The sequence below is a fragment of the Bos indicus x Bos taurus genome, chromosome 12 (assembly GCF_003369695.1).
Source record: "Bos indicus x Bos taurus breed Angus x Brahman F1 hybrid chromosome 12, Bos_hybrid_MaternalHap_v2.0, whole genome shotgun sequence".
In the NCBI taxonomy this organism is placed as follows: domain Eukaryota; kingdom Metazoa; phylum Chordata; class Mammalia; order Artiodactyla; family Bovidae; genus Bos; species Bos indicus x Bos taurus.
In genome coordinates, this window is record NC_040087.1 from 52,710,190 (window position 1) to 52,725,922 (window position 15,733).

The 15,733-nt window shown below is 42.1% G+C and overlaps 1 protein-coding gene across 2 annotated transcripts in view; it reads right to left on the minus strand.

Moving 5' to 3' along the window:
- Window positions 1-15,475, minus strand: part of EDNRB (endothelin receptor type B) — a 32,070-nt gene extending 16,595 nt beyond the window's left edge. The window contains exons 1-2 of one of the 2 annotated variants that reach the window (XM_027557757.1): window positions 15,158-15,475; window positions 13,828-14,359 (exon numbers count right to left, since the gene is read on the minus strand). In XM_027557757.1, coding sequence (XP_027413558.1) covers window positions 13,828-14,307 — 480 coding nt within the window. In that variant the 5' untranslated portion in view covers window positions 14,308-14,359; window positions 15,158-15,475. Of the gene's footprint in view, window positions 1-13,827; window positions 14,360-15,079 lie in introns of both variants that reach the window. The other variant, XM_027557758.1, reaches the window with a different exon arrangement.
- Between the last annotated feature and the right edge of the window lie 258 nt (window positions 15,476-15,733).

Here is a 15,733-nt window from a genome sequence, read left to right on the forward strand (position 1 = left end):
AACTGGGGTCTCCTGAATTTCAGGTGGATTCTTTACCAATTGAGCTACCAGGGAATATATCTGTCCTTGGTCACTCACTTATGTGAGGCTTCCTGTGTGGCGTTTGTGGTAAAGGACCCATTTGCCATTGCAGGAGACATGATATTGTGGGTTCGATCCCTGGGTCAGGAAGTTCCCTTGGAAGAGGGCATGGCAACCCACTCCAGTATTCTTGCCTGGAGAATCCCATGGACAGAGGAGCCTGGAGGGCTATAGTCCATAGGGTGGCAAAGAGCTGGACACAACTGAAGTGACTTAGCACGCACACACATGCTCACTTAGGTAAGTAATAGATAACTCCCTGGCTATTTTATTCATCTAATGTCCAAAAATTCAGATCGTTTCAAGTATCTTATTGTCTTGAACAATCTCTAAATATGCAAATGTGAGTGTCACAGGGTACAGTCATTAGATGAGTCAAAATGAATGAGTGTCTGGTCACTGAAGAGAGAGATGTCTGGCCAATGAAAATGAGTTCTGCGTTGAATCCAGGCTCTGTTTTGAGGTTATTATTGCTTTTGGCTCAGACTGGACATTGGATGATTGCTTTTCATACCACTGGGAGGCCTGCAGTCCAACCTCTGACCCAAGTTATCACAGGGGACAGGGAAACACAAACTGAAAATTGTAGCAATTCTCTTCAAGTTCAACACAGAGATAATCAGAAACTTAATCACAACCGACAGATTACAATTTTCTAATCTACCCTTCCAAAGGAAAAGAGACTGCCAAAAAACCCTTCATGATTTCAATTCAGACATGAATGCTGCCAGTCCTGAGAGGCCACAGAAGGTGAGGGATTGATCACCCATTTCTATTATTTTGTAGTCAGAAGGATGACTTTGGCAACCTCTGCTTCTCTCATCAGAAGGCTTTGTGGAGACACTGAGAAGCCTGATCTCCTGTGACATAGACCATGCGTACTGTTGATGCTCATCTCTGTCTAAATGGCCTCCATCCAGAATGTCTTGGCAATTTAGGGCTTGGAGCTTATTAAGAATGCAAAGACATTAATCTCTTGCCCTGAGTGGAGGAAAAGCTGTGAACTTAAAAAAAAAATCAATCTCAACCAAGATGCCACTTTAAAATTTGGTGAAAGAATGTTCTTAGAGGTTTTCATAATTCTTGGAAATTATTTCACTATTTCTTGACAAAAATAATGACACCCAGTGCCTATAATCTGAAGTTCAATGATTCAGTTTTCCTTTTGGTAGAGGAAACTGATTCTCTTTTATTGCAAGAAGAAGCAAGTCTAACTTTAAACCTAGCAATAATACATTCATATTTCTTATTTGCAGTTTTTGTCATTCAGTTAGATAACTTAAGGGCAAAATCTGAGTATTGAAGACAAATTATGCATGTAATCAAATCTCTCTGATTGCAAAAAAAAAAAAAAAAGGTCAGGGATCAATATTGTTTCTAGGTCCCTGCCACCTAACTTAAATGTTTGGGTCCTGTTTAAAATTAAGTTTGAATACATACTACTTACTATTTATCAAATGCGAGCCAGTCAGAAAATATTCCCGTTACTGACACTGGTTTGCAATGGTGATGGCTCATTTGAGAAAGAGCCTTTGTTAGTATTGGTCCTAGGAGCAATGCAGTGTCCATTTGACAAATGATAGCCTGTCCTCAGGCTTGCCTCTTTCCCCTAAAGCTTCCACTGCTCTGCTAGCACATTTCTTTTGTATAAATAAATACAAATAAACAAACAAATAAACACTGGATTGAAAATAGTCATGGTCATACTGACTATAAGATTTCTACTCAAAGATGCACATGATTTCATAACTTTATGTTGAAACAGCTGTTTGAGAAAGAAAAAAGGCAACAGAATACTACAAAAGTTCATATATTTATAATTGTTTTTATAGTACATAGTTTATACTATGTACTGTATACTACTATAGTATATACATATTTTTATATTACATAGTTTAAAAAATTTCTAAAAGGATAAATAGTGTGAATAGAAAATCAATGTCTTTTCTTTAAAGGTATTGCTAAATGAGTCCTACAAAATCTTTCCAACTGGGGAAATTTATATTTTCCAATTCTCTTTTTTAATTAAAAATTACATTCTTGACAAATTAAATGGAGAAAATCCTATTAATACATACCATTCTTAATACCCAATGGAATCTAGACCCTCCTGCCTTCAGTCTTTCCCAGCATCAGGGTCATTTCCAGTGAGTTGGCTCTTAATGATGAATGAATGAGTTCATGGATGAGTGAATGAACTTGATCATAAGACAGACATCTTGTATTAAGACTTGTCATGAGCTTTTCAGTTCCCATATTTGAAACAATTCTTCTGAGAATTGAGATGACTGTGCTTACTACTGATTGACTGATTTTGTAGTGTCTAGTCCAGGTCCTCCTCCCTACCAGATAGATCAAGTCTTCTTGACACATAAAGCCAGGGCCTCCAGAAATGAGGCGTTGGCTCTTCTCTGGGAGTTCCGCTTGCCAAGCAGACAGGAAAAAGTGGAAAGCAAAATTCCTTCCCTTCCCTCTCTCTCTCCTCCTCAAATGTGTCACGGAAATGACTGGTATAAAACAGAACCCACTATTTCTCACTATCTGCTGGGATTCTATGCGGTGTGTTATTTGTAAGCATGGTGGAGATGAATGTGGAAAGCACAGAGATGCTTTTAGGAAGGTGGGTGAGCAACGCATTACAAGTGACAACCAGGGCTACTTTGCCAGACTGCTGTCTGTTCCATCTGGTGATGAGCTGTGAACATTTCTTTCAAATGACTGATATTATAGAAATATTTTTACAGTCAGAGTCAAAAGAAGGAAATAATGGAGTGGCTGTGTTTCACAAGTTTGGGGAAGGGTGTATTCTTCTGCTTTTATCTGTTTCCTGTGGCAGATAAGAGTTTTTCTGCATTTGAACTGGCATTTTCATAAGATAAGACATCCTCATTCAAGGATTTCCCATGTCCGATTGATCTCCCTTTCTTTTTTTTTCTTTAATTCAAACTGGAGCTCTGTGACAACCTAGAAGGGTGGGGTGGGGAGGGAGGTGGGAGGAAGGTTCAAGAGGGAGGGGACATAGGTATACCTATGGCTGATTCATGTTAATGTTTGGTGGGTACCAACACAATATTGTAAAGCAACTATCCTTCAATTAAAAATAAATAAATTTAATTAAAAAAATACAGTGAGAATTAAAGCTGCTGGTAAAGTGCACAGAAAATATTTTCTTGACTTACATGGTACTTGTGCCCTGGGGACAAATATCAATTACAAGTTCCATCTTACATCCATTAAAATGCAGTTAATCACTTAAAGAATAGGCCAAAGGTGCCATTTAAATAGACTACAGTATGAACAGCAACCCCTGGAGTTGTGTTAGACAGAGACCCTGTCCCAGGAATCTGTGGTGTGCACTCCAGCAAAGAAAGGGCTTTCCACTGCTCTGAAAAGATTCCTAGGACTGGCTGAAATAGATGAATGACTCCATTAAAATGAGTTAAGTTTCCTGAAACAAAAGCTCTAAGAGCAGCAAAGAGACAGAATAAAAAGATAAAAAATAAATATGTCTTAGGAGTAAATTAACTTCACTTTAAATATATATCCCTTCTCAGGTTACAGTGAAATTTATTTCCACATCTGTAACAGGCCAGTAAATAACTGGATGGCTACTCTTCTATGATCTGAACCTGAAAACTTATCCTCAATTTGTGCTTAAAAGCTTTCATTGACATGTCACATATGTTGAAAAGATTCAACTAAGAGCATTAAGAAATGCTATTCACAAGTCTAGCTTTAGGGTCAGATTCACTTCTCTGAGCTGAATCTTCTAAGATAACTGTGACACCTGAAGAAACAAAAGAGTTATAACCTGTTGATCTCATGGCTCAGAAAGTGACTCTCAAACTTAATAAATTCAACAAATCTTAAGTCATTTCATGTCTTATTTAAACCTAATTCTATCCAGAGAATGGTTTACAGAATAATCTATGCTTAGAAAACATTTGATTACTATGGAAGTCAAAAGCTCTTTAATATAAATTAAAAACATTGCGTGAGGGGGAAGGCGACATATAGAACCTAACACCCGGAGAATTGGATTACTCCTTTCTGAAAAGTAAAATGAAGCTAAGGAGGAGAGAAGTAGAAACACAAGGGTGAGAAGGCACGAGTATGTCTGGAAAGGAATCTTGGGGACAAAATGCCTCAGTCAACTTTGCTGACATATTTCTTTTTCTTTTTTTTGATGTGGACCATTTTTAAGGTCTTTATTGAATTTGTTACAACATTGCTTCTGTTTTATGCTTTGGTTTTTTGGCTGCGAGGAATGTGAAATCTTAGCTCTCTGACCAGGGATCGAACCCATACCCTCTGCACTAGAAGACAAAGTCTTAACCACTGGACCCCCAGGGAAGTAAGTCCCTGCTAATAATTTCTGACTCAAGAACAATCCTCATTCTGTCTTTCTTCTACCACCCCATTTTGGCCATTTTCTTATTTCTTTACCAATTTCACCAGAGGATCTTATAGGAAAGACAAATAGTAAATCTCTAAAATAAAAGCATTGGAAAGAAAAAAAAAAAGTCTAAAATTAGAGGATTTGCTGGCTAAGGTACATCCATATACCATGCTCAGCTATCTCCCAGACATAACCAACCTCTTCTTAACTTTGCAAAGTCCTCAAAGAAAATGCTTCACATCATAAATTATATTTAGAATCGCATTTCAGCTCAGGCTCTATCTGTCAACATCCTTGAAAGCACTTAGTCACTTATTAGCATTAGGCATGTTTCTCTAAAGATCATCAATCATTGCATATTAGCTACACAGTGAAAACCTTATTTGGTTTTCTTTAGAGAATGAAGACCCTGGCTCCCTGGCTTCGAAACAACATGGTCTTGGCTGTATCATCCTCTTGTACAACTATGGAAATACCTTCAGTCTTGAACGATTCATTTAAAATAAGCAAAGAAAAAAATGTAAAGTCTTTGATAGATAAACCTTACCATGTTGAAAGAGACATTGCCCTGACATTTTAAGAGCCTTAGATTTATGGAGTGACCGAGTGACAGATCAAAGGCAAACACAAGAAGAATCATAGAGTTAACCCTGGGAAACCTTCCATTGTCCATGGCCAAGGGTTTGCCAATCACTTTGTCACAGGCTTCCATGGGCAAAATGTGAAGCAATGAATCAGAACTAGGAAGTGTTGCGTTTCTGGGTTATTTGACATCTGCTATTCACTTTTCACTTTCATACATTGGAGAAGGAAATGGCAACCCGCTCCAGTGTTCTTGCCTGGAGAATCCCAGGGACGGTGGAGCCTGATGGGCTGCTGTCTATGGGGTCACACAGAGTCAGACATGACTGAAGAGACTTAGCAGCGGCAGCATTGACCTCTTATTCTGCAATGGCCAATAGCCTCATATATATAGAAAAAAGAACAAAAATCTCTTCTTTTTCATTTGGACAGTTACAAAAATATGAGTAGAACGTCTGTTAACAAGCATTTGTCTGCGGTTGACTGTTACAGGGTGTTGGAGTGTTAGTTATATTTATTAATTGACTCAAGGTTATTCAAAACAAATAGTCTTACTCTTTATTAATACTTTTAAAATGTTACTACTTCAAATATGATTAATTGGTGGTCCTTAAATTTTTTTTTTTTTAATTTAAATAAAGGAATCTCAGAAGTATCTAGGTTCTGTTCTGGGTACAAAATGCTTCTTCTACTAACATATCTCTGTGCTCAGTTGTGTCTGACTCCTTGCAATCTCATGGACTATAGCCTGCCAGGCTCCTCTGTACATGGAATTTTCCAGGCAAGAATACTAGCATGGGTTGCCATTTCTACCTCCAGAAGATCTTCCTGATCCAGGGATCAAACTTGTATCTCCTGCATTAGCAGGCAGATTCTTTACCGCTAAGCCGCCGGTGAACCCTAATATATCTCCAGATATTACTAAAATGTCACTAAAATATCACAGTTACTTAACTGGACATATCAACAGTATTGATATCTTGGGCAAAATTAGACTCGCCTACTCAATGGCAGGGGCTTCCCCGGTGGATCAGCAGTAAAGAATCCACCTGCCAATGCAAGACACACTGGTTCAATCCCTGAGTTGGGAAGATCCCCTGGAGAAGGAAATGGCACCCCACTCCAGTATTCTTGCTTGGGAAATCTCCTGGAATGAGAAGCCTGGCGGCCTACAGTCCTGGGGGTTGCAAAAGAGTCAGACAGGACTCAGCAACTAAACAATGACAACCACCACCTCCATGATACCTTTACTTCTTGTGTTGCTCTATACACATAAACTTCCATTTATTAATCAAAGAAGTATAACTTCAAAAGTTAAAATTTGATGGTGTTCTGTTCACTTCTACTTCTAACTATGAAACTAGTTAATCATACACAGAATTGTTAAGTGCCGGAAGTAGTCTAAGATTGAAAAGTGAGAAAGGTGCTTTTGATGGAAATATAGCTTTGCTTGTGTCCCAAGCAGGAAAGCCTGACTATCTGACAGTCACTACAAGGTCATTTCACTCAAAACTCATTTGAGGGTTCAGTGAAGCAATTCCCATTTTGACATACCAGCATTTTAATGTTACATGTATTCCACCGGAAGTGGTTAAATGTTAAAGATCAGTAGTTTTTGCCTCTCAGACCTAGGAAGGCAGCTTCTTTGCCTCCAACAGTGGCCTCCAAAGTCTTAACAATAAAACCATCTAGAGGCACTCGAAACAGGTCACCAGCTTAATTTTTAGAAAGCTCTCCACCGCCACAAGATTATACTTCGATCCTTATCAAAATAATGTCCATGTAGATATCTGTCATCAGTTTTTAAGGAAATTTGTTTTCAAATGCAATTTGTGTGTGTGTGTGTGAGCTCTGTTGTGCCTGACTCTTTGCAACTCCATGGACTGTAGCCCACTAGGAAAAAAAAAGTCCATGGAATTTCCCAGGTAAGAATACTGGAGCAGTTTGCCATTTCCTTCTCCAGGGATCTTCCCGACCTGGGGACTGAAACTGCGTCTCATACCTTTAGGCTTTTTACCAGTAGGGCCACTGGGACGATACTAAATGCTATTTGCTTATACATAGAGGAAACTACATTTCTATTATTTACTATATTTATGTTAACTATATATATCAACTCAGTTATCCATGTAAATACAGCACAAAGAGAATGAATTTGTTACAATTTAAAAGTTCAATATTTGCTCAAGCATTTTTAACTTCTTGAGATGTTAAGAGAAGTTGAAGAAATTTTCAATTCAAGGCTTTAAAAAATATCACTGCTAATCCAAACCAAGCAAACCAACTAATCAATCAATCACTAGCAACACATAAAACTTCACAGCATCTATAAGTACACTCAGCTCTTCCTATGCAACTTTGACATTGGTGCTACTCCAGGATTCTATAGGCAACAAACATCTAGATTATTTCATTCATTTTAGTCTTACAAGAAGGACACAATAAGTAGTTTGTGAATAAGGAGAGATTCACCCTCCCATGAGATACTTAAAACACTAGTCTGTGGGTCAGTGCATACATAGCCCATATAAATACTGGCATAGTGATTCACGTTCTATTTTAGAGATAGATATTGATACATATATATGTGTGTATATATGTATGTATATGTGTGAACATATATATCTATATATATATATGAGGGCTTCCCTTGTGGCTCAGCTGGTAAAGAATCTGCCTGCAATGTGGGAGACCTGGGTTCGATCCCTGGGTTGGGAAGATCCCCTGGAGAAGGGAATGGCAACTCACTCCAGTATTCTTGCCTGGAAAATCCCATGGACAGAGGAGACTGGCGGGCTGCAGTCCATAGGGTTGCAAAGAATTGTACTTGTCTAAGCAGCTAGCAGTTTCACTTTTAACTTTTCATATATATATGAAAGTGAAAGTTGCTCAGTCACGTCCGACTCTTTGTGACCCCATGGACTATACAGTCCATGGGAATTCTCCAGGCCAGAATACTGGAGTGAGTAGCCTTTCCCTTCTCCAGGGGATCTGAGCCACCAGGGAAGCCCATATAAAGATGGCTTCTGACCAGGGCTCTCACCAGGGCTCCTGAGTCAGGGAGGAAATACTGATAAACAGATGTTGTGGGAGACTCAGCAAACTGAAGCTCTAAAAAGGTTTCAGATAATCATGTGAAATGCTGGAAATAAAAGCTTATTTCTCCTTCTCAGCAACACACACTGAGGTTGTCACTGTATTGCATAAGAACATCCAGATGAAAAATGAAATGCAAGCATCCAGAAAGGATGTTTAAAAATATGTAAGTATATATGTATATATATTAATATGTGAATATATTAAATGTTATAAAAATATGTAGATAAGTAGAGAGGTGAATATCACTGGTTACAGTACCTGGTACAATGTAACCAAGTAATAAATGTTATTAGAATGTGTATGAGTGTATGTGTGAATAAGAATGGAAACTGTTTTTTTTATTTTAGCTTTTGCCATTATAAGCATGACTACAAATAACATCTTTGTATAGCTTTGTAACATCTTACACAAACTCATGATTCAAACTAAGAGTACAACAATAACTTTGGGGGTCAGTATAGCAATGCCTATCAAAATTACAAAGGCACATATCCTTTGATTCAATAATTCTAATTCTAGAAATTTATCCTTCAACTATAGTCACACATGCGTACAAAGCCATACAAAAAAGTTATTTGTAGTCAAGTTTATAACGGCAAAAGCTGAAAAACAAGACAATTTCCATTCTTATTCACACGCACTCTCTCACACATTCTAGTAACATTTATTACTTGGTTAGTTTGTACCAGGAACTGTGACCAATGATATTCACCTATCTACTTATCTATACATTCTTATAACATTTAATGTATTTACATATGAATATGTATAACCATATATGTGCATGTGTGTGTGCTCAGTCTCTTCAGCCCTGTCCTACTCTTTGCAACCCCAGGGATGGTAACCTGGCAGGCTCCTCTGTCCATGGGATTTTCCCAGCAAGATTACTGGAGTGGGTTGCCATGCCTTCTTCCAACTGATTCAGGGATCAAACCCACGTCTCCTGTGTCTCCTGCATTGGCAGGAGGATTCTTTACTGCTGAGCCACTGGGGAAGCCCATATACACATAGACTTATATATTTTTAAAGGTCCTCTTTGGATGCTTGCATTTCATTTTCATCTAGATGCTCTTATGTAATACAATGACAGCCCTAGTGTGTGCTGCTGAGAAGGAGACACAGCTTTTATTTCCAGCATGCTTACATGCCTATCTGAAGCCCCTTTTAAGCTTCAGTATGCTGAGTCTCCCACAACATCTGTCAATCAGAATTTCCTCCCTGACATAGGAGCCCTGGTGAGAGGACTGACTCTGTCTAGAAGTTTCCAGAGAACAGTTCCTTGAAGGAGTTGAGGCAGAAGAGACACATGCCCTGAGGTTTGTCAGCGCTCATAGCAGCCCCTCCCTGAAAAGTCCCATCCCATTTCTACAGCTGCATCAAGGAGCACGGCTTTCAGCCAAATCTGTGACATTTTGTGGTTTGTCAACTTTATTGAACTCTAGAATTACTGAACTCCAGATTAAGTTACAGATTCATGTTGAAGTTTTGATACCCTGGGTAAACCAATAGATGACTTGCAGTATTATATGAACCTTCAGAAATTGTGAATGTATATTATATTATGTATTAATTATAATGCTCAGATAATGGCACCCCACTCCAGTACTCTTGTCTGGAAAATCCCATGGACAGAGGAGCCTGATGGGCTGCAGTCCATGGGGTCGCGAAGAGTCGGACACGACTGAGTGACTTCCCTTTCATTTTTCACTTTCATGCATTGGAGAAGGAAATTGCAACCCACTCCAGTGTTCTTGCCTGGAGAATCCCAGGGATGGGGAAGCCTGATGGGCTGCCATCAATGGGGGTCAAACAGAGTCAGACACAACTGAAGCGACTTAGCAGCAGCATCAGCAGATGGTATAGAATCCACCTGCAACATGAGAGACTCAGGTTGGATCCCTAGGTTGGAAAGATCCCCTGGAGAATGAAAGGGGCTACCTACTCCAGTATTCTTGTCTGGAGAATTCCATATTGGTCGGCATGAGGTCAAAAGAGTTGGACAAGTGACTAATACTTTTTCTTTCATACATAAATTATCTATTTATATATTAATTTATATAGCATATAACATAGATAATTAAGTGGGTTTTCAAGAGACTAGTAACATCCCACAAAAACAAAATTAGAAATCACCAGAGTACCCCACTTTAGGCTAAATTTAAATGATACTCATAATTCACTTAAGTTCCTTTGTGTGAAGTATAATACTTGACTACTGTGAAATTCTAAATGCATTTTTTAAACTTTTTAATATAGTGACACACTTATTTAAAGAAATAAGTGGCTTTTAACTAGTCCTGGATTAGATGTTTTTGTAAATAAAGACTTTAGAATAACAAACAGTGATATTATCAATGTTATACATTATAGATCATCTGAGGGGAATTTCAGGAGATAGAAATCTTCAGATGACAAAATTAAAACTGAATATGCTTCCCAAGAAGCCTACTGTGAAGTAGTGCATCACATAATTGCACCATTATACTCCAGTGAGGTCCTAACAATATTCCAGATTGGAGGAGGTCATGCTGTGAGCAGCTCAGTCTGTGCAGGGTGGGGGGTTCTAGGGCCAGAGGCCTGGGTTCAAACCCAAGTTTCATCACTTTCTAGTGGTGTGATATCATCAAGTTACTTCTTCATCTCTTGAAAATGCAATTTCCCCATCAAACAGGGGTGATAACAATACTCCTTCCATAGGCTTTCTTGTAGTGATTGAAATGAACAAAACCAAGTATACCATGCATAATAATGGTAACCATTATTATTATATCATGTCTCAAGTGACACATATTTATGCATATTATAAACATAAACCAAAGACCACTATGTAGGATTCAGTGATGGCAAACCTAGCAAGAGGACCTAATTCTAGGTGATGGATTAGTTCATAGCTAATAAGGATAACTACAGGGCCAGATTTGTAATGACTCAGAAACAGAAACATAGGTTGAACAGACTTAATGGTTTCAGGGAAAAGAATGTAACTTCCTAGGGAAATCATAAAAGAGTTTGAAAGGGAGGGAAAACCTGTGTGCCCCTTTGGGAACAGGCTTGTCTCTGGCTTATTGAATGTAATAATTTGGCCAGGCAGAGAAAGTAAGATGGTCCTGGAAGAGCTGATTTACATCTGGTGCCCTCAAACCTACCTTCCCTACAGGATTTCACCTGCCAGCTGACCTAGGAGTTAGGAGGATATCTAAGTGGGCTCACCACATGGGATTTCCTGGCACCTTCCTTAACAGATCTTTCACAAAACTAGATGCAATCTCCCTTTGCAGAAGGATCTTATAATGCTGGGAAAGATTGAGGGCAGGAGGAGAAGGAGGTGACAGAGGATGAGATAGTTGGAGAGCATCACTGACTCAATGGACATGAGTTTGAACAAACTCCAGGAGAAGGTAAAGGACAGGGGAGCCTGGTGTGCTGCAGTCCATGGGGTGGCAAAGAGTTGGACACAATTTAGTGAATGAACAACAATAAATCACTCATTTTAAAGGTTTTCACAACACCTTGTACTCTAAAGTTTCTTAAGTCAGGTTTGAGGAATGCCTCTGCCACATTAGAACAGTAAGACTTGGTCTGTAGGACTCCTAAAATGGGTTAGTTTTGGTTCTAATGGAGATGGGACTGCATATAAGGGACACATTTCAGCCCGTGCTTCTCCCAGGAAATCCTCAGAGTTCATCAGAACTGGTAGTCATGCAGGAAATTAGGATTTCATCTATTTCTCCCTCATTTCTGGGAGTGTTTCTTTCTAGGACCTGGCTCCTAATCTAAATACTATCTGTAAATCTTACAAATCTCTAGAATTCCTTAATGTCTGATTTTTTGGATTAGGATTTCCAGAAATTCATAAAAGACAACCTAAAAGCATCCTATCTGGTAACTTCTCCTGTCACAAAACTCTAAGAATTCCCCACAACCTTTTCCTAACCCTACCTGCCTTCCCCCTCCTCCCCCAATCTTGTACTGAGCCCAAAGCTAGCTTTAGGCAAATCCCCAAAGTACATTCTGAGTTCCTAACACTTTTGGGTTCTGTGTTTATGGGTGACTTTCTATTGCTGATTATGATGGGGATGCAGAGTTTTACATATTTGCATAGTCCTTTTTAATATTCCATCTCTTTCCCTTAGGCTGTTTTCTCAACGCCACAAAATTCCAGTTGGTGGGTTCCCTGGTGGATCAGATGGTAAAGCGTCTGCCTGCAATGCGGGAGACTTGGGTTCGATCCCTGGGTGGGGAAGATCCCCTGGAGAAGGAAATGGCAACCCACTCCAGTACTCTTGCCTGGAAAATTCCATGGACTGAGGAACCTTGTAGGCTACAGTCCATGGGGTCGCAAAGAGTCGGACACGACTTAGCGACTTCACTCACTCAGCAGCTTATTGTAGAGTTGAGGACACTGAGGTCCAGAGATGTTGGGATGTGTTCAGAGTTTCAAAGCAAGCGGGAGTCAAATCATATGGGGGTTTGTGTCCCCAAATCTTCATGCCCATTTCCTCTGATGCCAGTGGTAATCACACAATGATGTTAGCTACTGAAACTGTGACAGACTGCAGTTAAGTGTTCTTGGTCTTGTCTGCAAAGTAATTGATGCGGTGCAGTTCGCACTTTGGAACCTGACAGATTGGGCCTGATTTTCCTCAGCTCCATCACTTACTTCTTGTGAGAGCCTTGAGCATCCTATCATTGATAAAATGGAGTCATATCTACTCATAGGTTGTTAGAAGGAGGAAGGAAAAGTAACACATTTATCCCGGTGCTTGGCCCATCATAGGCATTCAGTAAAGACCAGATACGACACAGTCATGCACAGCAGATGAATATGTTTTCCCACTCACCTGTCTGGGAATCTTTCTCTTAGGCCATTTGTTTTCTAAAAACCTATTCGCTTCCCAAGGTTAGTATGCATATGAATCACATAGGTATTGTAAGATGCAGGTTCTGATTTAATAAATCTGGGGTGGACCTGGAGCTCTAACAAGCTTTCAGGTGATAACAATCTGCCAGTCCATGGTCCATCAAACTCTGAGCAGAGAGAATATACCTTTGTGAGTTGAATTTAGGGACAAGGTCCTTCAAGACCAGTACCTTTCAAACTACCTGGAGGGCTTGTTAAAATACATTTCTAACAAGTTCCCAAGTTATATTTAGGCTGCTGGTCTAAGGCAATGGTAACCCACTCCACTACTCTTGCCTGGAAAATCCCATGGACAGAGGAGCCTGGTAGGCTGCAGTCCATGGGATCACTAAGAGTCAGACACGACTGATCGACTTCACTTTCACTTTTCACTTTCATGCATTGGAGAAGGAAATGGCAACCCACTCCAGTGTTCTTGCCTGGAGAATCCCAGGGGTGGTGGAGCCTGGTGGGCTCCCGTCTGTGGGGTCGCACAGAGTCGGGCACGACTGAAGCGACTTAGCAGCAGCAGTAGCTAGGGGCTATGCTTTTTCTAGGCTTAGCAGGGGGCTACTGAAACCAGAAGGGTGTTCGGTTCCAATGATTATTGAAAGTACGGGGGGAAACGGGGTTGTGGGGCCGGAGAGTGGAAGTGGAGGAGTTGAGGGGGATGGCTCTTCTTGAGGAACCTCCCTGCAAAGACTTTCCCATCTTCCCGGGCCTAAGGGTGCGCCCTCCCATCGCGATCCTAGCAGGCACCCCTTACCTTGTAGGTATTGATGGGGATATCAATGATAATGTGCAGCAGGTCTCCGAGAGCCAGGCTGGCTATCAAGATATTTGGACCGTTTCGCATGCACTTGTTCTTGTAAATGATTCTCAGTAGCGTGGAGTTTCCGATGATGCCCAGCACGAACACTAGGCAGGACACCACCGTGTTGATGTACTTGAAAGTCTCCTTGATCTCTATGGGTCCATCGCACGGGGGTGGGGTGCGCGGTGGGATTCCCGCCATCCTTCCCCCTCTAGGAATCTGCGGTGTTGCGGACGATCGCGGGTCGCTGGCGTTGGACCTCCCGGGCCAGGAGGTCTCAGTCGGGGTCTCCATCATCTCTCCGGTCCCCGGAAGTGGCTGAGTGGCCCCGGCTGGCGGGAATTCCCTCTCTTCTGCTTGGATCCCCGCCACGCCGCAGGCAAGGATCAGCGCCACCAGGGCGCGTCCGCACAAGCTGGGCAGCGGCTGCATGCTGCTGCCTGCTCCAGAGGGAGTCGGGTGGCCGCTCCTCCGCTTTCCGAGTCTAGAGACCAGCAAGGGAAGGAAGACAGGACACCCGGGTCAGCGTCCCCAGCCACGCCCCTGCAAGCCGCTATCCTGAAGCGCAGCAGCGCCCGCACTCTCAGTGCGCAAAAGTATTAATAAGTCGAGCTGGCGCGGGAGTGGGGAACTCTGGCGCGTGGGACTCGCTTGCGCCCCTAGACCGTCCCTCCAGAGCCAGCTTTCGCTGGTTTTTCCTCCCCTGCGTCCCCTGAGGGGTAAATGACTCGCAGTGGGGCGGGGTATCCTGGAAGGGGTGTGACGGGGAGGAGAGGACGGGTGTCCAAAGCAAAGCTTTGAGCTCCTGGTGTGCGCAGAGGGAGCAGTATTCGTTCTGGCCAAGGGCGCGCGGGGACGGGGCAAATCAAGGCAGGTTAGAGATCAAGGGCATCGCCAGTCTCTGCTTTCGACTCCACAGCAACCCCGGATGCCGCATGTCTGGACTTTCAGACCCCTTCCTTCCCGGCTCCTTCGGCACCGCCCCCACCCCCCATACACACACCCCAGGACTGAGCCGGCTGACTCGGAAAATCTCCCGGACATCTCCACTTGGTCTATTTGGAAGAGTCTCTATCTGGATTAACTCGGAAGTTTCTATCCCCTTCGAGTGACTTCAGACACTCAAGCCCTCTCCTTCACTCCAATCCCATTTTAATCTGCTGTAGCTACAGGTTAAAAAACAAACAAACAAACAAAAACAAACCTAAGAAGTAATCCAAACTGAAGCCCCAGGATAAGGTTCAATCACAGATTTGAATTAAACACCAAGCAGAACGGTTACCTCTTGGTCCGGACGCACCAGGCAGGGACCTCCTTCCCCGGCGCGCGGCTGGGTTCCCGGCTGCCCGGGAGCAGAGCGCGCCTCCCTTCAGCAGCGGGAGGGTCTGGCTCTGACGAAACGCCGAGGGAATGCCTGACAGTGTGGCCTCCGCAGTTTGCTCGGGATCCTTGCTGTCCCAAGACAAGTACTTTTATTCATTCGCCCCTTCCCCATCAATCACCACCAGACTCCTCCCGTCCCTAGCGACCGCGCAGCAACCTTTCCCCTGGGGCGACGCCTGGACAGCGTCAGTCGGACCTGGCCGTTGCCATACTGGACAGTCCTAGGCCAGAGATGCGTCCTGAAAGGCTGTGGACATGTCATAGCTCAAAGCGCTTCAGATGACGAGTCTCGGCCAAGGGCAAGTTTTTACACAACTCCTGGCCCTCGAGGCGCGAGACTAGAACCTGGCTCTGAATTAAATGTGTTTAATGCCCGCTTCCTAGGTGGTGCTAGTGGTAAAGAACCCACCTGCCAATGCAGGAGACAAGAGACTAGGGTTGCATCCCTGGGTCAGGAAGATTCCCTGGAGGAGGA